The sequence below is a fragment of the Euleptes europaea genome, chromosome 16 (assembly GCF_029931775.1).
Source record: "Euleptes europaea isolate rEulEur1 chromosome 16, rEulEur1.hap1, whole genome shotgun sequence".
Lineage (NCBI taxonomy): Eukaryota > Metazoa > Chordata > Lepidosauria > Squamata > Sphaerodactylidae > Euleptes > Euleptes europaea.
Genome location: NC_079327.1, coordinates 20810615 through 20838375, shown reverse-complemented (window position 1 = coordinate 20838375; position 27761 = coordinate 20810615). Strand labels below are relative to the sequence as shown.

The 27761-nt window shown below is 46.5% G+C and overlaps 1 protein-coding gene across 1 annotated transcript; it reads right to left on the bottom strand.

Annotated features, from left to right (window-relative positions):
* Positions 1-418: 418 nt before the first annotated feature.
* Positions 419-23742, bottom strand: EDNRB (endothelin receptor type B). The gene is made up of 7 exons (XM_056862137.1): positions 23356-23742; positions 13433-13548; positions 11530-11734; positions 9570-9719; positions 8249-8382; positions 5552-5660; positions 419-583 (listed from the first exon to the last, which is right to left on the bottom strand). Exons 1-7 carry the CDS (start codon positions 23740-23742, stop codon positions 452-454), a joined length of 1233 nt encoding a protein of 410 aa, XP_056718115.1. The 3' UTR covers positions 419-451.
* Positions 23743-27761: the final 4019 nt, after the last annotated feature.

Below are 27761 nucleotides of genomic sequence, written 5' to 3'. Positions count from 1 at the left end.
AGAATGCAAAAGTATACCAAATAACAGGGTTATATTTTAGATGGACATACTCATACAGCGATTTACAGACAATGCTGGCTCTGTTCTGCCCACAGTCCTGCTATGCTATTTACTAAGAATTATTACTCAGCCTTCCAGGGCTACTCGAATGAATACGAAGTGATTCAATTTAGGGGGTTTGTAGTCGATCTGGAAGTGCTCATTTCTGAAGACTTTAAGTGCTTTTACAAGGGTTTTTTTTTTGTTCCTCCCAGTTCCACTAGTTACAGACACTATGCACAATTATGAGAGATACAGACTGATTTGCTGGGTGATTTGCTTTTTTGGTGCAAATGCCAAACGTAGGGGTTTCCGAAACCCGAGTGTTTTTATTGTTAACAGTCCTTGTCACCCACCCCCAGAGGAAGGCTTTGGAAACCGCGCACACGAGCTGAGGGTAACGCCGTCTCCTTTAAGATGAGCTGTACTTGTTACTGGAGCGGAAATTGTCGTATCCGTGATCATTAGCTCTGAACTTTAGGCAGGACTGTTTCTCTTCCAAGGACAGCATATCTTTGGACTGACACCAGCAACACAGGCACAACTGCGGAAACAGAAGAGAACCCCTATTAGAAGGCGCAATCGTCTGATGCAACACATCGAAACATGCAGAACTGCAATAGTCTTGTTTCCGACAAGGAGTTCAGAGCCATTCAGTGCCACAACAAAGTCCACTATCTATCCAAAAGCACCCTTTTCATCAAATGTTACGATTAAAACTCCTAAATCCTATCCTGATTCAGATGGAGGGATTTTCTAATTATTTAAAGGTTCTCACCCTTCTTAACAGCCAGGACCTTAAAACCATAGAAATTGTGGCTAATTTTTTTGTTGGTGTGATGGCAATTCACTCTTCCTTATAATAAGTTATGTTATTTGCTTAATGTACTCAGATAAATGCTGGATATGCCAATAAAGGTATCTGAACTAAAAAAAACTATCCAAGAGCAATGAATGCTTCCTCCCTCATGTGCTTGATCAAATAATCCACACAATGGGGTCAGGGCACAGATTTCTATAAACCCATGGAAAACAAGTTTGCAGACAAATATGAAAAGCTGAAAAATAATGGGGGGTGGGGGGAAGAAGACTATAAAACCCCCAAATCAGTGAAAGGTGTAGATGTTGCCGGAACAAAAAACGAACTTTGGTGGCATTTGGGATTGTCAGAGCAACCCAAAATGGTATCCTGAAATCAGCGCTGCAAACAGAAGGGGGTAAGTTTGGAAGATACCAGGAGAGAGGAGAGGATGGGGGGGGGGAGATTCTGTGGGGGCTGCAGTGGGGAGGGAGAAAATCCAGCAGGGAAGCAGTGGAAGGAGAAAAGCAAGTGCCTGGGGGTGGGGAAAATGACCTCCAGGAGGGGGAAGTGGAGCCAGACAAGATGAAGGGGTGGAGAAATGAAGCAAGAGGGGTGGAGTGGGGTCAGAGGGAGAAGATTTCCTTTTGCTGTGAGTCCTTGTGGGTCCCTGTCACACCTTCTGCTTGTGAAGCGGCTGGCTCTGTTTATGGTCACAAAAGGTAAAACTCCCCAGGTCTGCACATAAATATGACTTTGCACATTAACCAAAAATACCCCAAGGCACAAAATGTTGAAAGCTGCTGAATGTTGGTTAAAGGGGGGGGAAGAAGATGGATATCTTGTCTCATATAGGGGGTTACTGAAGAACCATAGCCAAGTGCTGGGGGTGGTTCATATTTCCTGATACCTCTTTGTTGGAGATTTTTTGGTTGTGTGGGTTCCAGATTGGTTCTTGAATCCCCTTGTCCTAGTCAGCAAGCCAAAACATTTTGCCTGGTTGACTGTGCCCAGGGTTCAAAAGGACTACCTCTGAGCCTAACAAGTCTACTCCTTGCCTTAGCGCCTTCCCCATGGACTGAGTGGTACATCCAGATCAGCAGTGTTTTGCGTGATCTGCAGTGGAATATTGTGCAATGAAGGCACCCGATCCACATCAGCAGTTACTGTTTGCAATCAACCTGCTGGATCTCTTTCTTGAAAGCATATGCCTCATTAAGAATGTATGTAGCTTTCAAGGGTCTTGTCTGAACAGAAGCATTTTCTGTCCCTCTTATCAATTGTTATTCTGCCTCTCTACTTTTATTACTGGATCTTTCTTTCTTTTTCTCTCTTTCTCTCTTTCTTTCTTTCTCACAGCACTTTGCCTATTGATGCCAACTTAATCTACTACATCCTTTTAACATTACCTGGCTACTTCATGACCTTAGGATCTGAACACATCTCAAGATCCACCAACCCCCAACTCTTTCATTTTATGGCTCTTTATCAAACACACTGGGGTTCAGGAAGGTGCAATTGTGCAAATTCAGCATTTACTAAGAAGAAAAAGAGATTAAAAGCCAGGCTCATAATCTGAGAAGAAAAAAGCTAGTAGACACAGAAGATTAATGGAATTGTGCGGGACAGAATCTTGCTGTACTATGATTATGGCTGGGAAGCGTCCGTAGAACAGCGCATGCCTCGGGGAGGAAAAGACTGTTATGCACACAGCAGGATGCAGCTGGGGCTGGGGAGTGCATTACTCCTTCCTTTTTCCAGTGCCGCTCACCTTGTTTCTTTCCACACGCATGTGTGTGTCAACACACATGCACGCTTGAGGGAGGAAGTGAGGTGTGTGTGACAGTTGGGACACAAGTCAAGTGGAAGAGTCAGGAGCGGGGAGAAGTTCAATTGGAGGAAAGCAGGCGTGGTTTAACATTTCCTTGCATGCCTGTAGCCTCTCTGGAGTTGTGCTCACTCAGGAGAGGGCAAAGGCAATTGAGCCGTTCCCCTGTAAACATACGCACAGGCGGACAGGCTGCTCCATCCCCTTCTGGCCTCCTTTCAGATGAGGGCAGGGGAGCTGCTGTTGCCAAGGCGGGAGGAGAAGAAGAAGACATGAGAGCGTCCATGTCCACGCCACAAGTAGCTACTCTCTCTTGCCCTTTGCTTTGTTCAGCTCAGCCCAGAGGAACAACCCTACACGCCTCTCCAAAGACAACGGCCAATCAGTCTGCCCAGTTTTGCCCACCCACCAGAGGCAAAGAGCTCCTCTTCATTCCCTCCCCAGTAAGCTTTTGGATTCATCCCTGGACCCAAAGTAAAAACAACAGAATCCCTTTGCTTGAGAGCCTTTGGCTTTAAAGAAGCAGAATAAATTGCCAGACAGCTTTCTCTCCCTCCCCGCCCTGTTCTTAGACTAAACCCATAAAACTTAAATAAGACCCATCTCTAAAAACACCTCCCTTCGTCTCTTCTCTGCGGCCTCCAAAAAACAGAGCAACAAAATAAGTACGCTGAGGGTACGAATCCTCTAAGAGAACCTTTTGCTCCAAAGTTGCTTGAGAAGGTGTGGGCCATTTGTTAAAACATGGCATCATCCATTTTAGCCTAAGTTGGTATACATAAGGACAGTGCAAAAGGATATGTACCAAGGAGTCCACTGGCAGGTACGGTCTGAAAAAGGGATCTTTAGCTTACAGCCAAGCAAAACCATTGAAAAAGGGCAATTAAATCTTGAATGCATAAAGATTCATAGACAGACAGCAAGAAAATAGGGTTGAGGGGGAAAAAATCTTGCATATAGCCCACAGGTACAGGGCTGTTGTTATCAATGGAACAGGATAAGTATCGCAGGGGAATTTCAAAGACTGGAAGGCTGAAGGGAATCAAACTGGGAGTACTGTACATGTTTTAACTGGAACAGCTCAGCCAAATATTGCCCAGTGAATTGTGATGCACCATAAGAGTTAAGCTACCTCACACATAGCAAAATTCCTTTGCTTTCCGACATGATGTGTAATCCTTTTATCTGTTTAAAAGGCTTTTCTTTTTTACAGAATGCAGCTGGTGGGAGCGCAGTTTGAGGATGGAGACTGGTCTGTACTGTTTACCTGCCAAAAACTGATACCCCCAAACTGCTTTCCTGCTGCTGGGACAAGTTTTCTTTGTAAGACCTTCTTCTTCTTCTTTGTGTGTATTTGTGTGTGTGCCACTGATCATAGTCTACATATATTGCTGAATATATGCTGTCTGACATCTGGGAAGAGAGGAAGTGTAGTATTTGCCTCTATCCCCCTGCCACACTGCAACGTTGCCTGCTGTCTAGGGGATGCAAGCAAAACATTTGCCTCGGTGTCTAGCAAGCAGAACCAAAGAACAGAATAGCTCATGCAAAACTAGGAGCTATTGCTTATATACAATCAAAGCTGTCTGCAAGTCAGCAAACTGATTGGCACAAAGACAGACCTCTTGGTGGAATCCTGTGTAACTCTGCTAATTGGAAAACATCCCCATCAGTTACATCGTCAACTGGCTCACTTCTTCTCCTCATTCCACCTCCCCCCCCGACTTCAATGAACCCTAAAGTAGTCAAGCCAGCACCAGAATAATGACAAGATCCAAACATTACCAAACGCTATTCCATTTTAAATTTTATTTTTATTTTTACATAATCTGACTTTTAAAAAAAGCAGTGACAGGATCTGATTTGGATCAGGTCTGCAGCACTGGAGAAATGGGGTCCAGCTCTTCTCCCAGTGCCATTTCTCTGATCAGAAACAGGCTCCTGACTGCTGTATGCTAAAGTAGGGGTGGGAAGACAGTTACTCACGTTGTGACTGTCTTCTCCCCCTGAGGCTTAAAAGCAGGTTAGAGGGACCATTTTTGATCAGCATGATGGTGGGGGTGCCACTGCTTCATCCAGACCAAAGTCCCCTATGGCTGCATGGTAGGTCAAAATTACACATCTCCAGCATCCTGTGCCATCTGGCCCTCCAACGAACCGTAGCATTTTCAATCCTCATGCCAAATGCTGCTTTTTAGCATGGAAATCATAAACACTCATGGATTCCACCCAATGCTACACTGATTAATTTATTTTCCATGTTTAATCATGTTATTTCTACATTGTGGACAATGTGCTGTGAACTATAAAAAGATGAATTGAAGCCCGCTGGGCTGCCTTTTGGGCTATGAAATGAGCAGTTACTCATTATGAGAAGAGCTTTAATGTTCAGTATGGTTGAGGTGTATTTACTAAGCAGGAGTCAATCTTACTCACAGATAGCTGCTTCAGCCCGGGAATTTCACCAGCAGTGTTGGGGCTTTTTCACTGCTGGCTACTAGATAATATACACTATTCTCTCCAGGATCAGATGAACATGCCGAATATTAGGTACTGTGGAACACAGGCAGGATGGTGCTGCTGCAGTTGTCTTGTTTGGGGGCTTCCTAGAGGCACCTGGTTGGCCACTGTGTTGAACAGACTGCTGGACTTGATGGGCATTGGTCTGATCCAGCAGGGCTTTTCTTATGTTCTTATGAAAGTTTCACCTTCAATCATCAACTGGTCCTAAATGCATGCTATTCTTTCTCTGTTTATGGGGTACAGATAATTTCAACCCAGCGTTCTGATCACTTCTGAGCACTATGGCAAAGTCCGCAGTGCAAAGATTTAATCTTACAGTCTACCTTCATTTCTACAGTAACCGGCTAGTAAAGACTTCTTACCTTAAAGCAGTTCTTGAATCTTTTGCTTACAAAATAGAGAGCGATAGGATTAATGCAGGAATTCAGAGATGCCATGTTAATACCAATGTAGTCCATGACCAGCAAAAAGCTGCAAGACAATGAAAAAACAACAACATGTTACTGCGTATTTTCAGGCAAGCAGTCATCTGGGTCAAAATGCTGAACTTCAGTGGCAAATAAATGGATTCCTCATTATAATTATTTCAAAGGAACTTTTAAAATTCTTTGTGCTGGATCATGCACAGCATTTGAAACACTTAACAAAGAAGGCTGAAAAAAGACCTAATAACAGAATAAATACTAATGGGTTACATATGTTAAATTAACAAAGCTTTCATGCATAACAAATAGTAAAAATAAATCAATTAAAAAACAAAAGCGTTTCAGCCACAGGGCCTTCCTCAGTGGTACAAATTATTAAAATACACACCATAGAGTAAAATTATTCAAAGTCCTATGAGGAAAGGTTGAAGGAGCTTGGTATGTTTATTCTGGAGAGGAGACGACTGAGTGTTGTTTTCTGTTGCCCCAGAAGGTCAGACCAGAACCAGAAATTAAATCAAAAGAGTTTTTGGCTAAACATTAGGAAGAACTTTCTGACAGTTAGAGCGGTTCCTCAGTGGAACAGGCTTCCTTGGGAGGTGGTGAGCTCTCCTTCCCTGGAGGTTTTTAAGCAGAGGCTAGATGGCCATCTGTCAGCAATACTGTTTTTGTGAACTTAGGCAGATGATGAGAGGGAGGGCAGGAAGCGTTGTGCCAGTGTTTGGCTCCCATTGCCCTTTCTTTATGCCCAGGGTAATGCTAATCGCCACTTTGAGGTCAGGAAGCCATTTTCCTCCAGGCCAAATTGGGTTCCTGGAGGGTTCTTTTTTTTTGGCCATCTTTTGAGCATGGAATAGGGGTCACTGAGGGTGTGTGCAGGGGAGGTAGTTGTGAATTTCTTGAATTGTTTAGGGGGTTAGACTAGATGACTCTGATGGCAGTCCCTTCCAACTCTATGATTCTAGTATTTATTCTGTTGTGAGGCCTTCTGTCAACCTTCTTGGTTACCTGGTTTCTTCCCCTTTCTGTTTAGGTTTAACATTTGAATCACACCATCTTCTGAAAGAGGAAGATTATACGGATCAGTTTCTCTTGTCTTCCCAGAATAAACTAGTGATGTTACTCCAGGGTGCAACCAGAATTTCCCACAAAGAATGAGCAACAGGTTCTACAATTATTAGGAAGATTCTTAGGAATACAGCAGGCTTTAAGGAAGTCAGATGGGGAAAACACTCAAGATGGTGATTGAATGCTGGGAGGTTTCGCTAAGGAATCAAGAAACCAGGAGATAAAAGAGGACCCCTCCAATGGAAAGTCTGGAAGTCAGAAATCCTGGAAGAAATGAAGGATAGTGAACTAGAATTTATTTGTTGGTTAATAAAAACATAAAGAGAAAGCAAGAGCAAGAGATTTTCTTCCTAGTCTTTCAACTATGTACCCCCCACCCTGAATCTAATCCTTTAGAGCCCAGGACAGGGTTGCCAGGGAGCTGCCAAGAATAGCCAAACAGTATGGAGCTGTTGGTGCAAAGAGAGATCAAAGAAAAGATAGTCGCCATGGTTATTGGCTCGCAGCACTGTGTTTGGACCAGAGACCTGGGTATCTTGTAGGGTTTTTCCATAAATGGTATGTAGCTTGCAACTATTTAAGGCGGACTAGGCCATGCTCAGTGGAGTACTACCTAATAGGGTTGCCAAGATAAGGGTGCAACCCTCTAGGTGGGGCCTGAAGGTCTCTGGGAATTACAACTGATCTCCAGTCTGAAAACTGCTGGTTTGGAAGGTGGTCTCCATGGCATTATACCTTGCTGAGGTCCTCCCCTCCCCAAATTCTGCCCTTCCCAGGCTCCATTGCCAAATCTCTAGGGATTTCCCAATCCAGAGTTGGCAATCTTAAATACTAGGCTCAGAGAATGAACATAGGTCATAACCTTGGTGGGGGGAGAAGAATGTGGGTGTCAGCTGAGGTTCTTTGAGGTAAGAAGCAGTGCAGAGGTCAGACCAAGAGGGGAACCCCCAGCCCTTGTGAGACACCAGCAGGAGACCACACAACACCCCTTTTCTGTCCAAAGAGTCCTCCATCTGGGGGTCTTTGCATGACCCCACATCTCAACATTTCCCATGACCATAAGATTTCTTTTTGGCTCCATTCTATATAGTACTGCCTGCCAGGATAACTGCTTATTCAGGAAAATGTACTGCACATTTTATCATAAAAAATGGAATGTGGACTGTAAGATAGATTCAATTTATGATGCACAAGCAAAGAGCTCAAGAAGTAACTTCTCTGTTTTTGTTTGTGTATGATTCTTGCGCACACGGGCCCTTCTCATTCTGAGTACATAATGTTTTCTTCTCATAGAACAGGAATGTCTCTGCATTGAGCGTAATTGAGCGTAATCGATTCAATAATGGAGAATAAAGCTGCCACTCCCATGTACTTCTGGCCCAGCTGCAAGCACTTCAGCAAACAGTCCTGCACAAACTTGGTGATGCTCACCTAGGCTACTGGTTATATGAACTGGCTGCACATTTCTCATTCTAAATGCATTCTTTAAAAGAATAAATCATAATATCAGCAGTCTCTTGGGACCAGTTAAAGAGTTATGTTGATACTCCATTGTGACTGTCTTACCTCAAGAATTCACATCTATTGGGGTCACTGTCATTGTAAACGGTGAGCTTCAATATTCTACTAAGGTGAAGGGGGAGCCAACACAACGCGAAAACGAGCACTAAGCAGAACACGGTTTTGGCCACTTCTCGTCTCTGAAAGCAAAAAAAGCGCCATTTTAAAAAAAGAAAAAGAGCACAGGCATATGAGTAAAATTCAAAGTAGCAGCATTTTCCAATAGGAAAGTAATCTCTATGACTGAATTCATTCTGCTTATTCTATACATATCAGAAAATCCCTCCAACCAAGCTCCTGGATTAACGCTATGAAAAACCAAGAGGATTAAGTAAAAGATCAGAAGCCAGAGAGAGAGAAAGAGAGAGAGAGAGAGAGAGAGAGAGAGAGAGAGAGAGAGAAGAAAGGGCTTTCTATCCCTTATCCGCTCCAAAAAGAAAATCTGTGTATTTTGTTAGACATTGCTCTTTGATCTCCTTTCAAACGTTCCTACCAGCAAACTAGTAGAAGGATGGAACTATGACTGTTACCATCTGCAATCCTCATATACATGACTTAATAACTTCAGTGTAATGGAACACTTCTAGATTAGCTGTGTATGCTCACGCACAAACACCCCCCTCTTTACCATAATTATTAGAATTGGGAGACTGGCTTTAACAACGACCAAGCAAGAGGATTTTACTATGATCCCTGTTGTCGTGTCCATATAACTGCTTTGTGATATTTATTTTTGTGTTTTTCCAGATCCCAGGAAGTTATGGCACCACCTCATCTCTGCATGGTGGTCAGCTCAAAGATGCGTCTTTCTCCTCTCCCTTATTTCCCCCATGAAGCCTACTTGTGATAATTCATCATGGGGCACATTAGAAGAAGGAGAGTTGGTTTTTATATGCCAACTTTCTCTACCACTTAAGGAAGAATCAAACGGCTTACAATCACCTTCCCTCCCCCTCCCCACAACAGACACCCTGTGAGGTTGGTGGGGCTGAGAGAGCTCTAGGAGAGCTCTAAGAGAGTTGTGACTAGCTCAAGGTCACCCAGCTGACTTCATGTGTAGGAGTGGGGAAACCAACCTGGTTCACCAGATTAGTGTCTGCCGCTCATGTGGAGGAGTGGGGAATCAAACCCAGCTCTCCAGATCAGAGTCCACCACTCCAAACCACCGTTCTTAACCATTACACCATAGTTTATTTGACTGCTACCTCAAGTATCTATAGCAAAGTTCTGCGGGAGGCTTATTTTGCTTAAAGCAGGGTGTTCACTGTGCTGATGGTGACTAATTTAACCCCTTCTCCTTTCAGGAAGGTTTCGAGCATCGTCTTACTTGTTTTAAGTGGTCATTTAAAGCAATCTGCATCCCACTCTTCTTTCTTAGCATCTCGCAGGTCATCAAGGTATAGAAGATGGCGGTGATTGCCAGCGGCAAACAGAAATAAAAGCTAAACAGCCACCAATCTTTAGTTTCCTTGTAGAACTAACGGGGGGAAAAAGATGTTAAGAATTTACTTCTACAAGTAGGGGGGGAAACCCTTCCCATGCAGCAGTGACGTACATACCTCATTATCACATGCCCAAATTAATTGATCAGCACTCACAGCACCCCGTGAGACGGTCCCTGGGTCTAACCCTGGCATCACTCCGAGAGATGCTGAAAAAGACTTGAGATCCTGGAGAGCCAGTCGACACATGAACACATGAAGCTTCCTTATACTGAATCAGACCCTTGGTCTATCAAAGTCAGTATTGTCTACTCAGACCGGCAGCGGTTCTCCAGGGTCTCAGGTGGAGGTCTTTCACATCAACTATTTGCCTAGTCCCTTTAACTGGAGATGCCGGGGATTGAACCTGGGACCTTCTGCATGCCAAGCAGTTGCTCTACCACCAAGCTACAGCCCCTGCCCAACACTGATCAATGGTCTGATGCTATATATGTCAGTCAGTTAGAAAGAAAAAAACAGTGAATGTACTCTTCCCTTCCATTCTTTTCTCTCTGTGTAGCACAGTGGTTCTCAGATGGGAGATCACCAAGGAAGACTGGGGTTGCTATGCAGAGGAAGGCAATGGAAAACTACCTCTGCCCATCTGTTGCCTTGAAAACCCCATGAAGTGGGACTTCATGGATTTGCCATGAATCGGTTGTGAGTTACAGCACTCTTTACTTTCGAAAAGTGACCAAAGAGCTGGATTCGGATCAGGGAAATCCAGATTCCTACAAGGCCATGGATCTTACTGGATCTCCTTGGGCTACTCACTCTCTCTCTTAGCCTAATTTATCTCACAGGGATGTTGTGAGAATATAGTGGGGAAATGGAAAATCGTACCCTTCGGAGGGAGGACAGGATAAAACGTAGTAAAGAGACAGACAGATCTGTGCTCTTCTTTCCAACTGCTAAAGGAGATTAGTTGCATGGGAGCTATCAATGCAAAAAAGAAGCCTTGCCTTGATTTTTTCTCTGGCTGTATAACCTGGCCAGAGGCTCTTTCTTCCCCAGGTGGGAAAAGAATGAGGGAAATGGTGAAGACTGGATGAGCAATTCCTGTCCTCTTTGCATGTGGAAACAGCAGATGGAAAAGAAATCTGAAGCACTGCTGAAATTATTGGGAGGGGGAGAGTTGAGGGGCCCTTAATGAAGCCCACCAGCCTCATCTCTTGACTCCCACCCTTGAATAAGGTTGGCATTTGACATCTCGGCCCCTCCACAGCCTTCAAAAATAATATTAAGGGGGTATTTCAAGGGTATGGGGCTGTCCCTCTGGTCTCTCTGTAACTGGAGGGCTACTATAAAGGTCTGCTTTCCACACAATCTATGTAAGGTTTATTCTAGTTGTTACTCGTCATATGTGATGAGTAGGGTTGCCAGCTCTGGGCTGGGAAATACCTGGAGCTTTTGGGGGTGGAGCCCGAGGAGGGCAGAGTTTGAGGAGGGAAGGCACTTCAATGGGGTATAATGCCATAGAGCCCACCTTCCAAAGCGGCCATCTTCTCCAGGTGAACTGATCTCTGTCGCCTGGAGATCAGTTGCAATAGCGGGAGATCTCCAGCTACCACCTGGAGGTTGGCAACCCTGGTGATGAGGCAAGTTAGTTACAAGCAGGCCTTTATTACAAGAACTCTGAGCCGAACACCATAATGTTAAATTTGCCGCGGAGATTATCTTGTATCTAATCCATTAACGCCTGGTATTTATAAATGGCCACCACCGTCACAACAGAAAAGCACTTATAATTTACACCTCTGGAAACCTTGTGGTGCAGTAATCCCGGATCAAGAATGGGCAGCTTACCTGCATGAAAGGTGTTTTTTGCCGGGGATTTAGCAGACAGGTCCGAATGTTCTCTCCTCTGTATTCGATAACAATCATATCGAAGCCTATCGCTTCAGGAACGGCTAGGACAAGAGACGCGGTCCAGATCAATACGATTTCTACAGCTGTCCACTTGGGCACTCCAATTCCCTTGATACGGCTCCAGGAAGCTACAGCCCGATACCTCGATTTAAGAAATGAACAGAGGATAGTTTATGTTAGACAGTGGATTAGGGCTCAACTCTGCTCTTCCCAACTAATGTGATCCTAGAAGAAGAAGAGTTGGTTTTTATATGCCGACTTTTTCTACCACTTAAGGGAGACTCAAACCGGCTTACCATCACCTTCCCTTCCCCTCCCCACAACAGACATCCTGTGGGATTGGTGGGGCTGAGCTCTAACAGAGCTGTAACTTGCCCAAGGTCACCCAGCTGGCTTTGTGTGTAGGAGTGGGGAAACAAATCCAGTTCACAAGATTAGCCTCTGCCACTCATGTGGAGGAGTGGGGATTCAAACCCGGTTCTCCAGATCACCACTCCAAACCACCGCTCTTAACCACTACACCACACTGGCTAGGAGTCTAGAATGAGTACAATTCCAAATCCAGTTCACCAGATTAGCATCCGCCTCTCACAGAGAGTCTGTTGTGGAGAGGGGAAGGGAAGGTGATTGTAAGCCAGCTTGATTCTTCCTTAAGTGGTAGAGAAAGTTGGTATATAAAAACCAACTCTTCTTCTTTTCCATGAACCCTTGCACAAATGGAAGTGCTAGTGCAAGAGGAAGCATGCTGTATGGCAGAGAAGTTGTTCAAAGGATCCAAGTCTCATGGTCACCGTAGGTGTGAGACCAAGGCCTGAAAGATCCAGGCCCCAAATAAGAATAAGAGTTGAAAATTTAAGCATAGCTGCACTTGCTTAGCAGCAACAAGCTGTGTCTAGCGTTCATGGCTCTGGCAGGGAACGATAAGATAAGGAGAATACAGAAAGTGTTGTAAATCACAACATGGTCCAGTTGACCTTCTGAAGAAGTGCACTATAGTTACCTAAGTGACGTGTAAACCAGTAAAACACACCTCCTTGAAGGAAGCTATCCGCCTCCAGGGATAATTACGCAGGCGTATTGGGAGTTTAGTTATACAGCCAAGTAAGCTCTACGCATGCTCAAGGACTTATGGTCAAGTGTGCCAATTAGAAGAAGAAGAAGAGTTGGCTTTTATATGCCGACTTTCTCTACCACTTAAGGGAGACTCAAACCGGCTTACAATCACCTTCCCTTCCCCTCCCTACAACAGACACCCCTGTGAGGTAGGTGAGACTGAGAGAGCTCTAACAGAGCTGTAACTTGCCCAAGGTCACCCAGCTGGCTTTGTGTGTAGGAGTGGGGAAACAAATCCACTTCACCAGATTAGCCTCCGCCACTCATGTGGAGGAGTGGGGAATCAAACCCGGTTCTCCAGATCACCGCTCCAAACCATCGCTCTTAACCACTACACCACACTTGCTAGGAGTCTAGAATGAGTACGATTCCAAATAAGTATAACGGAAGAAGGAAATTGAATGCTTTATATTGTGAGCATTTTAGAATGAACATGTGCATGGCTTTTGGATGCTTGGGCACCTATCTGTGATCACAAATAAAAGATTTCCCTTCCACCCCCTTGGTGTGGTTATTGGCTCAGATGGCACCAGGGCCCGATCCTGTGTTTATGGTAACAGATGTATCATAAAAAAATAATTAATTAATGAGCTTCACTGGGGGTGGGTGGGAGAAATGTCCGTTCTGCCACTGGAAAATTTAGTCTGCACCCAACTCAATGTTTTAAACATTGCTTATACCAAATGTGCATATTTGGTAAAAATAAAAATAAGCATTTGTTTCTCACCTGTCAATACTGAGAGCACATAAACTTAACACTGTGATGCCCACTGATGTCTTCTGGATGAAGGGGACCAGTTTACATATTTCTGCTCCAAACGGCCAGTTTCCTCCAGAATGGAGCTGTGAAAGGCAAATGACCAAAAGTTAAAAGGGGGGGACACTTCACATCTTTAAGCCACTCATTGGGAAATGAAAATGTTTCAAGGACTTAAAGAACAGCAAAAGGGAAGAGTGGGCAGTGGCAAATGGAGGGGCACCAAAAACATTATGAGAAAATACACGTGCAATCAGGATTTTTGCTTGACTAAGTTTATTAGCAAATTGTTCAAACACAATATTATTAATTATTATTTATTATTTCAATTTCTAGCCCGCCTGGAAGAGAGCCAGCGTGGTGTAGCGGTTAAGAGCAGTGGACTCTAATTTGGGTTGGTTTCCCCACTCCTCCGCATGAAGGCAGCTGGGTGACCTTGGGCTAGTCACAGCTCTCCTAGAGCTCTCTCAGCCCCACCTACTTCACAGGGTGTCAGTTGTGGGGAGGGGAAGGGAAGGCTACTGCCACTATCAAACCAGTTAGCACAGTTTCATAAACCTTGTCAATGGGAAAATACTTATTGCAGCTAAGTTTACTACACTGTATTTTCATAGAGGATGCCCTACGACCTAATTCTCAATGCATAGCAATAATTTGGTCAGGAAGTTTAAAGAGGACAGTACCACACTGGAGTAATGAAATGAAAAAGTAAAGGTAAAGATCCCCTGTGCAAGCACCGGGTCATTCCTGACCCATGGGGTGACATCACATCCTGACAATTACTAGGCAGACTTTGTTTACGGGGTGGTTTGCCAGTGCCTTCCCCAGTCATCTTCCCTTTACCCCCAGCAAGCTGGGTACTCATTTGACCGACCTTGGAAGGATGGAAGGCTGAGTTAACCTTGAGCCGGCTACCTGAAACCAACTTCTGTTGGGATCGAACTCAGGTCGTGAGCAGAGCTTGGACTGCAGTACTGCAACTTACCACTCTGCGCCACGGAGCTCTTATGAAATGAAGGCAGATGCAAAAGATCAGCAAATTGGAGAATGAGATCTAGAAGAACTGGGTAGCAGAAGAAGGAGGGAGGGGGAGAGGGAGAGATTGTTGCTAATGAGACCGGGCAGAAGACATGGAGACAGAAAAGCGAGGAGACTGAAGAAGCTGATAACAGATAAGCTTGTATGGAGTAGCATAAACAATACTGAAGGATTTAAGGGCAAGGATAAGTGTCATGAAGCTAATGCAAAAACAGGGGTAAGGTTTACACATTTGGCAGATGGGAATGATATCTTTCCAACATATGTAGGTGCAGCAGGGAACTGGGTGTGTGTGTGTGTGTGTGTGTGTTAAGTGCCGTCAAGTCACTTCCGACTCATGGCGACCCTATCAATGAAAGTCCTCCAAAATGTCCTATCTTTGACAGCCTTGCTCAGATCTTGCAAATTGAAGGCTGTGGCTTCCTTTATTGAGTCAATCCATTTCTTGTTGGGTCTTCCTCTTTTCCTGCTGCCCTTAACTTTTCCTAGCATGACTGTCTTCTCCAATGACTCTTGTCGTCTCATGACATGACCAAAATACGATAGCCTCAGTTTAGTCAGGGAACTAGCCAATCTAATACAATTACAGTGCAATAGGGCAGTGCAATCCTATTGTCATCAAGAAGAAGAGTTGGTTTTTATATGCTGACCTTCTCTACCACTTAAGGGAGAATCAGACCAGCTTACAATCACCTTCCCCTCCCCACAACAGACACCCTGTGAGGAAGGTGGGGCTGAGACAGCTCTAAGAGAGCTGTGACTAGCTCAATGTCACCCAGCTGGCTTCATGCGTAGGAGTGGGGAAACCAACCCAGTTCACCAGATTAGCGTCTGCCGCTCATGTGGAGGAGTGGGGAATCAAACCCGGTTCTCCAGGTTAGAGTCCGCCGCTCTTAACCACTATACCAAGCTGGCTCTGAAAGGTGGATCTCTGCTTAGGAGTGTGCTGTTAATACATCTGATGAAGTAAGGCCACAATGAATCTGCTAGACTTTAAGGATCCTTCTTTATTCCTGCCACTCCAGACTTGCTGGGCATACACACCTAGTTCAAAACTCAAAATTCACACACTCCGTCTCATGCACACACACATTACATGTCTAATCATACTCTTTTTAGGCGTATACCTTTCAAAAACTAAGGTGCACAACAGCCAAAAGAAGATGAACTCCTGTTCATCTTCTAATGTGATTTATGCCCTCACATGCCAGCAATGCCCTTCCACCCTCTACACTGGACAAACAGGCCAGTCCCTGCGACAAAGATTAAATGGATATAACTCTGACATCAGAAACCACAACAATCAGAAACCAGTGGGAGAACATTTTAACCTTCCAGGATATTCAGTTGCTGATTTAAGAGTAGCCGTTCTCTTACAAAGGGGTTTCAAAGGGAGATTAGAAAGAGGGACTTGCTGAATTACAACTAATAATGAAGCTTAAGGCTGTGCATTCTCCTGGATTGAATAGAGATCTGGAATTCCTGTCTCATCACCAATGCTAATTTCTCCATGGCTACTACCCCTCTGCATATCACCCCTAATCCAATCACGCCTACTAATGTCATTAACTTGTTTTTTGACATTTACTTTGCCATTGCGTGTCTAATTCACTCTACCCTACTTAAGGATAGATGGATAGCTGTATCTGAAGAAGTGAACTGCAGCTCACAAAAGCTTGTACCGTGCCAGAAAATTTGTTAGTCTTTAAAAGTGCTACTGGACTCTTGCTCTTTTCTACTGCTAGTGACAGACTAACACGGCCCATCGTAATAGCCGAAAATAAGGGATACAAAGAGAAACCTGTCAGCACATTGTAATGCTGTGTAATACTTCAAAATACGGATGCTCAGATTTCAGCTAACTCCAGGGGGGAAAAAGAGACACGTGTCCTGAGCTAAAGGTCTAGGCTGAAAACACTCGTGATAATTTCCCATTGGGCAGGGGCTGGGCATGGGGACGGAGGGAAGGAGACAGACATCTAAACGAAGCATTTCTTATCGTAAATGCTCATGGAAAATAAGGGGCTGCTCCACTGCCCCATCCTTACATGGCCAACCATACATGGCCGAACCATACAATACTGTGTACTGGAACTCGAGAAGGGGCCCCGTGTGCGAGTCCAAGAATTGTATAAAACCAGGGATGTGGAACGGAAAGAAAAAAGCTTGTTCCCCTCTTTCACACCCATACTTGTCCTCTGCAGGAGATCTGGCTCTTGCTTTGATCGCCACAGGCAGAATTCTGCTTTCTTACCTCGATGAAAGGTTGCCTTACGAGCAACTGGAAGGTATCTTTCATTGGAAGAAGAAGAGTTGGTTTTTATATGTTGACTTTTTCTACCACTTAAGGCAGAATCAAACCGGCTTTCAATCACCTTCCCTTCCCCTCCCCACAACAGACACCCTGTGTGGTAGGTGGGGCTGAGAGAGGGTGACTTGCCCAAGGTCATCCAGCTGGCTTTGTGTGGAGGAGTGGGGAAACAAATCCAGTTCACCAGATTAGCCACAGCTGCTCATGTGGAGGAGAGGGGAATCAAACCCAGTTCTCCAGATCAGACTCCACTGCTCCAAACCACTGCTCTTAACCACTACACCACACTGGCAACATCCCTATCACTGGGCCAACAGAAGTGGCCATTTAACAAGGGATATTTTATCAAAGGTGTATGAGTTTGTCTCTGGGTAGTTAAGAAGAGTTGGTTTTTATACCCTGATTTCCTCTAACGAAAGGAGAATCAAACTGGCTTAAAATCACCTTCCCTCCCCCTCCCCAAAACAGACAGCTTGTGAGGTAGGTGGGGCCGAGAGAGTTCAGAGAAAACTGTGACTAGCCCAAGGTCACCCAGCAGGCTGCATGTGTAGGAGTGGGTAAACCAACTGGGTTCACCAGATTAGAGCCTGCCGTTCATGTGGAGGACTGGGGATTCAAACCCGGTTCTCCAGATTAGAGCCCTCTGCTCCTAACCACTACACCATGTTGGCATCAGTATCGGCTCTCTGTACCATCTTGCCAAATGATAAGGAGGATGTTACTGCTTCCGTTTTAAACAGATTAGTTTCTTGAAAAAATGCAACTGACAATTTATATTTTTTTATTTTAAGATATGTACCACAACAGTGCTATGGAAAATAATTAATTATAACATCTTATAAAAAGTTTTGTAGGAATGCATCTGGCTTTTATTTTTTCTACAAGACATCTGTTTTTGAAAATTGGTTAGCAATGGGGGGGGGGGGCACAAGTAGTTAGCCTTGCCTAGGGCGCAAAGAAGACTGGCATCGGCCTTGGTCATGGTAACCTGATAAAAATGGTGATCTGTAAGTAGCCACTCACTGATGTAGAGTCTGGGAAAGAGGAAGCTGCTAAGGTTTAGTACTGTGTTTAATACGAACAAAGATGGCCCCAGCAGTCAGTCCCAAAGGAGGTGCTCACTCCTAAGACTATATGCAATGGGTCAGGACAACAGTCTGGATAGCCCACCAGAATCACGGTTCCTATAGGTGACCGGATCTATTTATTATTTATTTCATTTATATGTTGCCTTTCCCCCAATGGGGACTCAAACAACCATCTGCCTTCAACATCACTGGTTCATAACCTTCTCAAATATGAGGGGCCCTTTTCACCATCAAAACATTTAGCAGAGGACGCCCTCATCTGATAGCTGCTGTATTATTGGTATCCATTGATTCAGAGAATGCATAAAGTCAAAAACCAAAATGATAATGTTTAATACGCAAAGTGGATTCACAAACCCCTCGCAATAGCTACATGCCACCCCCGGGGTCTCTGGCCCCTGGGTTGGGAACCACTGCTCTACATATCTCGGATTAAACTAGTGGTTCCCAACCTTTTTTTGGCCATGCCCCACTTAAGCATCTCTAAAATCCTGATGCCCCCCCCTGTGATATTGTCACCAGCTGACCGCTGTGTACATTCTGATTTTAATTTTAAAAATGTGTATGTCACAATATATATTTATATACTGTATATGAGGCCCCTAGAACCATAAGAAATGCAAAAAAATCACTGTTAATAACTCATTCTCGAATTGCCCCCCTTAAAAACCAAATTGCCCCCTGTGGGGCATGTGCCCCACGTTGGGAACCACTGGATTAGTCAAAAAGTGTTTCTAGTGCATGTTTGAAGGCACATGATGTACCTTCTAGCAAAGTAGGTCTGAGTCTGGTTAGTGCCAGGATGGGGGGCTTCCTAGGAATCTTATGTATACTGCCTCAATTTCCATAATGAGCTATAAAAAGAAGAGCTTATGCCAAGCCACACCTAGCCAGGGCCTACTACAGTTCTCCTTGGGGCAGGTGGCTCTCCCCATCTCAGCAAGACACAGGTGAGGCGCACCAGTTTTGAAGCAAATACTTCTAAACCTTTTCCCCCTGACTCAAGTTCAGAACAAGTAAAAGAAGAAGAAGAGTTGGTTTTTATATGCCGACTTTCTCTGCCACTCAAGGGAGAATCAAAAGGCTTACCATCACCTTCCCTCCCCCTCCCCACAACAGACACCCTGTGAGGTAGGTGAGGCTGACAGAGAGTGACTTGCCCAAGGTCGCCCAGCTGGCTTCGTGTGGAGGAGTGGGGAAACAAACCCAGTTCACCAGATTAGCCTCTGCCGCTCATGTGGAGGAGTGGGGAATCAAACCCAGTTCTCCAGATCAGACCCCACCGCTCCAAACCACAGCTCTTCACCACTACACCACTCTGGCTCTCCCATGATGGGCTATAAAAAGAAAAGCTTAGGCCAAGGCCACATCCAGCGAGGGTCCTACTACAAGTTCGCCTTGGGGCAGGTGACTCTCCCCATCCCAGCAAGGCACAGTGAGGAGCAGCGGCTTGGAAGCAAATACTTCCAAACCCATTTCCCCTCGTTTTCCCTGACTCAAGTTCAGATCGAGTAAAACATACCTCCGTGGGGAGGCTGCATTTGCTGTGTGTCTGTGTGAGCTCTGCAGCAAAGAAAGCCAATTTGCATGGAAATCGTGAGCTTGGCAAGTCGGAACGCCTACTGTTCTGCGCAGGAAATCCAACCTGCCAATAGCACTAAACACTGGGGCATCCCAACAGGCGCTGACATGGACACATCTATACGCAATAACGTAAATGTTAATTTTTTTCGACAAATTATGTTTAAATGTTGAGCAAAACAGGTTTGAAATGTTGGGGATGTAACAGCTGGGGGGGCGGGGAAGGCAGATTTGAAAGCACTTATTTGGTTGGAATTGATCTGTGGGGGGGAAATGGAAGTACGAAGAAGCTCGTTTGCCGGTTGGCAGTTTTTGGAATGTCTGGAACAGTTAATGTTCTCCGTGAAATGGGAAGAGGGGAACCAGCTGGGGCCGTTCGGAGGCCATCTAGCTGTATCCCCTCCACACACTCTGAGGATATGCCAACCCAAGACTAGCAGGAGTCATCCACACTGCACCAGGCCATCGAGGGAGAAGGCAGGAAAGACTTCCGCAGGAAATGTCTGTTTAGTTGAGGAAGAGGATTAGCACCACAAACAACTATAGCTGGAGTCTGTTCCAAATGTTATCAAAGGAGGTGCTCGAGAGCTATTTAACATCAAAGAAAGAAATGTAATGGGTCAAGCCAAGGGGCATCAAAAGCATGCCTCCTAGAAGGGGGTTGGATCTCAATCTATCCGTAAATGCTTCAATATTTACTGAGTCACAGGGTTGAATGGGACCATGATTTCATAAGCTACAACCCATCCTCCGCCGAAGAGAACTCCCTCCCCTATGAAATCACTGCGCGTAGTTGAGATGGAGGGTAACTCAAGCACAACTCCCAGCAGTGACCCGTGAGGTCTCTGGAATTAGACAAAAGGGTTTTCAGGGCAGAGGGTACATATATCACTGGGCAGGCTTAATCATTAGCTCTTTCCTGTTCACTTTCCTTTTGATTCACTCTTGTTTTTTCTAACCTTTCCCGTAGGTACTTTGGACAGTCAAATGGTCCTCTGTGTGAAGACTGGGTATCTTTGATGGGCCTTAATCTGTTCCCCCCACCCTCAAAAGGGATCAGGCTGTGTGGAAGCCCAGCTCTTTGACTGAGAAGCATTGCCCTTCTCAACCAGCGATCGGGCAGACCCAGGTTCGAATCGCCACTCAGCCGTGGAAGCTTGCAAAGTGATCTTGCGACAGTCACGCACTCTTAGCCTAACCCACCTCACAGGGTTGATGTGAAGATAACACGGAGGAGGGGAGAATGTTGGAAGAAACTCCATTGGGCAGAAAAGTAGGGTATGAATGAAGTAAACAAAAAAGCAAGAATCAGAGTAGTTAGCCTACATCTGGGAAGTCAGGGTTCAAACATGTGCACTGCCATGAAACGCATTGGGTGATCTTTGGCCAGGCACTCTTTCTCTCACCCTAACCTACCTCAAAAAGATTATTAGAATAAAAATGGGGAAGACAGAAGAATAGGCCACTCTGAACTACTTTGAGAAAAGAGCAAGAGTCCAGCAGCACCTTAAAGACTTAACAAAATGTCTGGCAGGGTATGAGCTTTCATGAACCACAGCTCTCTTCTTCAGATACAGCTAGAATGGGATTCCATCCATCCTTAAGTAGAGACGAGTGAAATAGACACACAATTCACTCTAATTCACTTGTCTCTACTTAAGGATGGATGGAATCCCATTCTAGCTATATCTGAAGAAGTGAGCTGTGGCTCAAGGAAGCTCATACCCTGCCAGAAATTTTGTTAGTCTTTAAGGTGCTAGTAGGACTCTTGCTCTTTTCTACTGCTAGTGACAGACTAACACGGCTACTCATCGCGATCTATCTACTTTGAGAAAGAGTGGGATAAAAATGGAAGAGGCAAAATATCCTGTCTGGATGGACCGGTTGTACCTAATGACCGCAAAGAACTCTGCACACGTTCAGAGGTACATTCCTCTAGATTCTTGCTTCCATTGCCTGAGTATCAAGGACCCCTAGGGTTGCCAGGTCCCTCTTCGCCACCAGAGGAAGGACTTTGGGACAGAGCATGAGGAGAGAAGGGTTTGGGGAGGGGCTTCAATCCATAGAGTCCAATTGCCAAAGCGGCCATTTTCTCCAGGTGAACTGATCTCTATCGGCTGGAGATCAGTTGTAATAACAGATCTCCAGGTTGGCAACGTACAACTATTAATAGTACCTGCTCACAGTTGATTGAAGGACGGTGTCTATATTTAGCATTTATCTGGGTCTTTCAGAGTGCTGGTGGAATCAATCAATGTGGTGAGAGCCACCAGTACTGAGTGTTGGGAAATACCTAGAGATTTTTGGGGCAGAGCCTGAGGAGGGTGGGATTTGGGGAGGAGCTTCAATGCCATAGAGTCCAATTGCCAAAGCGGCCATTTTCTCCAGGGGAGTGATCTCTATCGGCCAGGGATCAGTTGTAATAGCAGGAGATCTGCAGCTAGTACCTGGAGGGTGGCAATCCTAAGGAACACATGACGCTGTATTCTTAGCACTGCAGCCTGTGTGATCCTAAGCACAGTTACAGCCTTCTAAGCCCATAAAGTTTAGTAGACTTAAATGGGTGCAACTCTGCCCTGTCAGACTAACTAATGTATCTACTGATTAAACACATGAAGAAACGAAGCTGGATCAGACCCTTGGTCCATCAAAGTCAGTATTGTCTACTCAGACTAGCAGCGGCTCTCCAGGGTCTCAGGTAGAGGTCCTTTCACATCACCTGCCTGCCTAGTACCTGAATTACAGTTGATATTCAAACTAAAGTCAATGCATTTACCTGGGCTGAATAAAGACCTTGCATTCATGGCTCATGACCAATGCTGATTTCTCCACACCCATCTCTCCCCTGGACATCACAGACTCTTCTGCATACCACACCTAATCCCATCACGCCTGCTATTCACATTTACATACTGTTAACATTTACATATGCTTGTCTGAATCCACTCTCCTCTACTTAAAGACAGATGGATTCACATTCTAGCTGTATCAGAAGAAGTGAGCTGTGGCTCACGAAAGCTCATCCCCTGCCAGAAAAATATTTTTGTTCGTCTTTAAGGCGCTACTGGACTCTTGCTCTTTTCTACTACTGCCCTAGTCCCTTGAACTGGAGATGCTGGGGATTGCACCTGGGACCTTCCGCACGCCAAGCAGACGCTCTACCACTGAGCCATGGACCTTCTCTATGGAGCTGCCTTCTACTGAATCAGACCCTTGGTCCATCCAAGTCAGTATTGTCTACTCTGACTGGCAGCAGCTCTCCAGGGTCTCGGGCCGAGGTCTTTCCCATCACCTACCTGCCTGGTCCCTTGAATTGGAGACGCCGGGGATTGCACCTGGGACCTTCCGCATGCCAAGCAGAGGCTCTACCACTTAGCCATGGACCTTCTCTATGGAGCTGCCTTCTACTGAATCAGACACTCGGTCCATCGAAGTCAGTATTGTCTACTCTAACCGGCAGCAGTTCTCCAGGGTCTCGGGCCGAGGTCTTTCCCATCACCTACCTGCCTGGTCCCTTGAATTGGAGATGCCGGGGATTGCACCTGGGACCTTCCGCATGCCAAGCAGAGGCTCTACCACTGAGCCATGGACCTTCTCTATGGAGCTGCCTTCTACTGAATCAGACCCTTGGTCCATCAAAGTCAGTATTGTCTACTCTGACCGGCAGCAGCTCTCCAGGGTCTCGGGCCGAAGTCTTTCCCATCACCTACCTGCCTGGTCCCTTGAATTGGAGACGCCGGGGATTGCACCTGGGACCTTGCGCGTGCCAAGCAGACGCTCTACCACTGAGCCATGGACCTTCTCTAGGGAGCTGCATGCCAAGCAGGCGCCCCGCCACCGAGCCCCAGCCCCCTCCGCCCGGCCAAGCGGCTTACCCTGTACAGGTGGACGGGGATGTCGAGGAGGATGTGGAGCAGGTCGCCCAGGGCCAGGCTGGCGATGAGGACGTTGGGCCCGTTCCGCATGCACTTGTTCTTGTAGATGATCCTCAGCAGCGTGGCGTTGCCCACGAGGCCCAGCACGAAGACCGCGCCGGCCACCAGCGTGTTGACGTACTTGAAGGACTGCTGGATGGCCGGCCGCCGGGGGCACGGGGGGTGGCGGGGGGCGAGGGGCCGCGACGCGTTGCCTCCCCGCCCCTGCGAGGGGGTGCCGGGGGGTGGCGGGCTGCTCCCCTCCGCCGCGCCGCCGCGCTCCCCGGCTGCGACGCAGCTGGCCAGGATGGCCAGGCTCCAGAGCGCGCCCAGGCGGCGGCCGCCCATGGCCGCGGCTCCTCCGGACCGGGGCCGCCTCCGACCTGCAGGGGGGCAGCCGACGGACAGAGCAGGGGTCAGCCCGACGGACGCCCCACACCACCTGCGCACCGCCCGCCAGCCCGCCTGCAGCCCCGCCGTCTGGCCAGCCCCGCCGTGGCGCACCGCCCTTGCGCGCAGGGGAGGGGGCGGAGGGAGGGGAGGGGAGGGGGAAACCCTGCCCAGCCGGAGGGCCGGCCGGGATGACCCCCCGCTCCGAAGAAAGGCGGGGGGGGGACACCCCAAAGGGGGAACTCAGGCCCGCGGCGCTGCGTTTCTTGGGCACCCTCCGCGGCCATTGACGCACGCGAGGTTTGGCCTCGGGGACAGCGAGGTAGACTTCCCCTGACTGTGGAAGATCCACCGCTTTAGCAATGTTGTCACCCTCTCTTTTCCTTTCTGTCAGTGTGTTAGGGCAGCAAGGGGATCGCTTGTTGCTGGGCAGGGTGTCGCTGTACTCATTTATCCAGGGAAGGTTTTGCCTTGGATTGGATTCATCTCTAGAGGAACATTTCCCCCACCTGAATTCTCAAAGCTCTAAATAGGGTCGAAGGCTTTCACGGGCAGAGTTCATCGGTTCTTGTAGGTTATCCGGGCTGTGTGACCGTGGTCTTGGTCTTTTCTTTCCTGACGTTTCACCAGCAGCTGTGGCAGGCATCTTCAGAGTAGAGTAACACTGAAGGACATTGAAGATGCCTGCCACAGCTGCTGGCGAAACGTCAGGAAAGAAAATTCTCAAAGCTCTGCACGGCGGCTTATTGTTGAGTTTGGAGAATATGGATGGGAGGAAAGCGCGTCTAAAGAGGGGCGAATCCAAGGCAAAACCTTCCATGGATAAATGGCCTGTGAGTCTGTGTGCTACTAACTGGGGCAAGAGTCACGGAGGGTTACAGTAAACCCTAACAAGAACTGGGTGAAACTGTTACTCTGCTGCCGCCTCGGTGTCTGGAGTGCTATCAGCTTTACCCTGAATGTCGATGGGTTGTCGTATCTTGAATTTGGGGCCTCTGAGTCAGCAGCTGCAAATAAACTGTTTTCTTGAAATAATGATTCGGGTCTCTCTCCCCCCCACCCCAACCACAACACCTTGGAGTTGCCGCTCTCTAGGCACAGGGGCCATTTATTCATGGAAGGTTTTGCATTGGATTTTGCCACTCTCTGGATGCACCTTTTCCCCATCCGAATTCCCAAAACCCTGAATGGGGGCTTATGGTTGAGTTTGGAGAATATCCATGGGGGGGGGGTGGGGGAAGTGCATCTAAACAGCGGTAAATCTAAGGCACAACCTCCCGTGCATAAATGGCAAGGCCGTTTATGCCTGCGAGGTTTTGCCTTGAATTTGCCCCTCTCTAGATGCACATTTCCCCCATCCGGATTCTCAAAACTCCACGTAGTAGCTTATTTTTTGAGCTATAAGAATTTGGACCACTTAACGTTGCCTTGGGCCCCCAGGTGCTGGAGTAGATCGGGTTTGGTCCCCGCTGTGATTTTATAGCCATGCGAATGCCTAGCTCAGTAGTAGGAGACGAGTAAGGCTGGTGTGGATCTGCCTGGGGATGTCTCCCCTTTGAAGATGCATGACTTTTATTATGCTTCTTTTCAATTGTTCCTGGATGGATGGAAATGGATTTAGTCTGCAATGTTAATAAAAAAAATTTTAAAAATTGGACGGGAAAATGCGCATCTGCAGAGGGGCAAAACCTTCCATGCGTAAATGGCCTCTGCCAGTAAGGCAAAGAAAGCCCTGTTCGCGTCGCAGCCCGGAAAGACATTCGGTAAAGCATTTACGAAGCACAATCTTTATGCTTTAGTTTTTTGTAAAAATCAACCCAAAAACCCTGATAGCTCAAGTTTGGCAGCAGCCTTCGCCTAAAAGGAATGGCCGTTTAAAAACATGCACTCGCAAACCGCACGGCTCGTTACTTTCCCCGATATTAAAACGAGGGGATCTGACGAGGGTTAGTTGAAAAACCACGCGTGGGAGATCAGTGCACACATACCCAGTCGGGAGGGCCACGCATTTATATTCCTCCCTTCCCTCTAGCAAAGAATGTCAGCTACATCAGCATTGAACGCAGCGATCGCTGCCTAATTTTCTCGTATTTTAATTGCAGTTCTTTCATGGACAGTTTTTTTTGGGGGGGGGAGAGCATGCGTGATTGCACCAAAAATGCCTGTTTCAAGTGACAGTGTTATTATCCCAAAATCAATGAGAGGAAAAAAAAAAACCTTTTAAACTCTGAGATGATGGAGCTTGCAAAAATCTGCCTCGGGCGTCTGCCTCGACGGTTACTTAAATACCCATAGATTTCTCGGCAGAACAATTCCTAATTTACCTTATTGCACTTGGCAAAAAACCGATGGAATATTTCAGAAACGGTAGTACCAGAGATTAATTTGCAGAACGTGATCCTTAGCTGTCCCAGAGTTTCGTGGCGGACACTTATTTTCCTCACATGGTTTTGAGGAATAGGATCACTTTGTCTTTCCACACAGTTCTGATGTCTGATTTCAGGGAGACCTTCTAAGTTACATTTGAATGAAATCAGTGGAGCTACTAAAATAAAGTTAAAGAAGGGAGACATTTTATGGGATTTTTCTAGCAAAGCACCTGTTCGTTTTCCATTTTCTTAAAATTTCTCTTTACCTTGCAAATTGGAAAAGGGTAGATCCAACTCCCGGTGGCTCAGTAAAGTCCTTTCTTGCCCAGCAGTTCATGCACCGCAGGGCTGGTGCTGTCCTGAGGGTGGAAACTTAAGGCTGGAGCATCCACTTACTGTATGCACTTAAATCCCAGCAAATGAGGCCATTCCCCTGCTTTTCAAAAAACACTTGCATTTTCTCCCATCAATCACTGCCCAACCCCACCCACCTGCTCTCTCCAACAGAGCAAAGACCCGCCTTTACGGCTGGCAGCTCTCCCCGCCTGGAGACCGTCAGTCCAAAATTTCCTGCTGGCAGAGGCATGTAACCCAAGTCTGCAACGTGGGGACAGAGAATCTGCTTCTAGCTGGAGAATTTATGCAAACCATGAAATCTATGTGCTTTAAATTAATGTGGGTTTTAGAGATTATCTATTCAGTCCTAAACAGTGTTTCACCCTTAGTCTGTTGAAATCAGTCTGCTCAGAAGGTAGTTTCAGAGCGTAGCCATGTTGGTCTACAGTAGATTCAAGTCCGGTAGCACCTTAGAAAGGTAAAGGTCCCCTGTGCAAGCACCAGGTCATTCCTGACCCATGGGGTGACGTTAGATCCTGACGTTTATTAAGCAGACTATGTCTACGGGGTAGTTTGCCTTTGCCTTCCCCAGTCATCTACACTTTACCCCCAGCAAGCTGGGTACTCATTTTACCGATCTCGGAAGGATGAAAGGCTGAGTCAACCTTGAGCCGGCTACCTGAAACCAACTTCCCTCGGGATCGCACTCAGAAAAGAAGAAGAGTTGGTTTTTATATGCCGACTTTCTCTACCACTTAAGGAAGAATCAAACTGGCTTACAATCACCTTCCCTTCCCCTCCCCACAATAAACACCCTGTGAGGTAGGTGGGGCTCAGTGAGGGTGACTAGCCCAAGGTCACCCAGCTGGCTTCATGTGGAGGAGTGGGGAAACCAACCCGGTTCACCAGATTAGCCTCCACCGCTCATGTGGAGGAGGGGGGAATCAAACCCGGTTCTCCATATCAGAGTCCCCTGCTCCAAACCACCGCTCTTAACCACTACCCCGCGCTGGCTCCCACACCATGCTGGCTCAGGAGCACAGCTTTTGGCTGCAGTACTGCAGCTTACCACTCTGCGCCACGGGACTCTTTAGCACCTTAGAGACCAACAAGATTTTAGGGGTATCAACTTTCAGGAATCAAAGCTCCCTTCATCAGATACGAGTAGGACTGGAGACCTCTGAGCCTTTATATCCCAGTCGGAAGGTGGGAGGGGTATTGCAAAGAACGATTTCCTGGTTCCATGATTCTTGTAATCAGCTTGATTAGAGC

Excerpts from the sequence above, each read along its gene's own strand:
- EDNRB (XM_056862137.1), bottom strand. The coding sequence starts at position 23,742 with ATGGGCGGCCGCCGCCTGGGCGCGCTCTGGAGCCTGGCCATCCTGGCC. Across the intron at positions 9,720-11,529 it reads AAAAAACACCTTTCATGCAG|TTCTACAAGGAAACTAAAGA; the intron begins GTAAGCTGCCCA and ends TCCCCCCGTTAG. Across the intron at positions 5,661-8,248 it reads AATAGATGTGAATTCTTGAG|CTTTTTGCTGGTCATGGACT; the intron begins GTAAGACAGTCA and ends ATTGTCTTGCAG.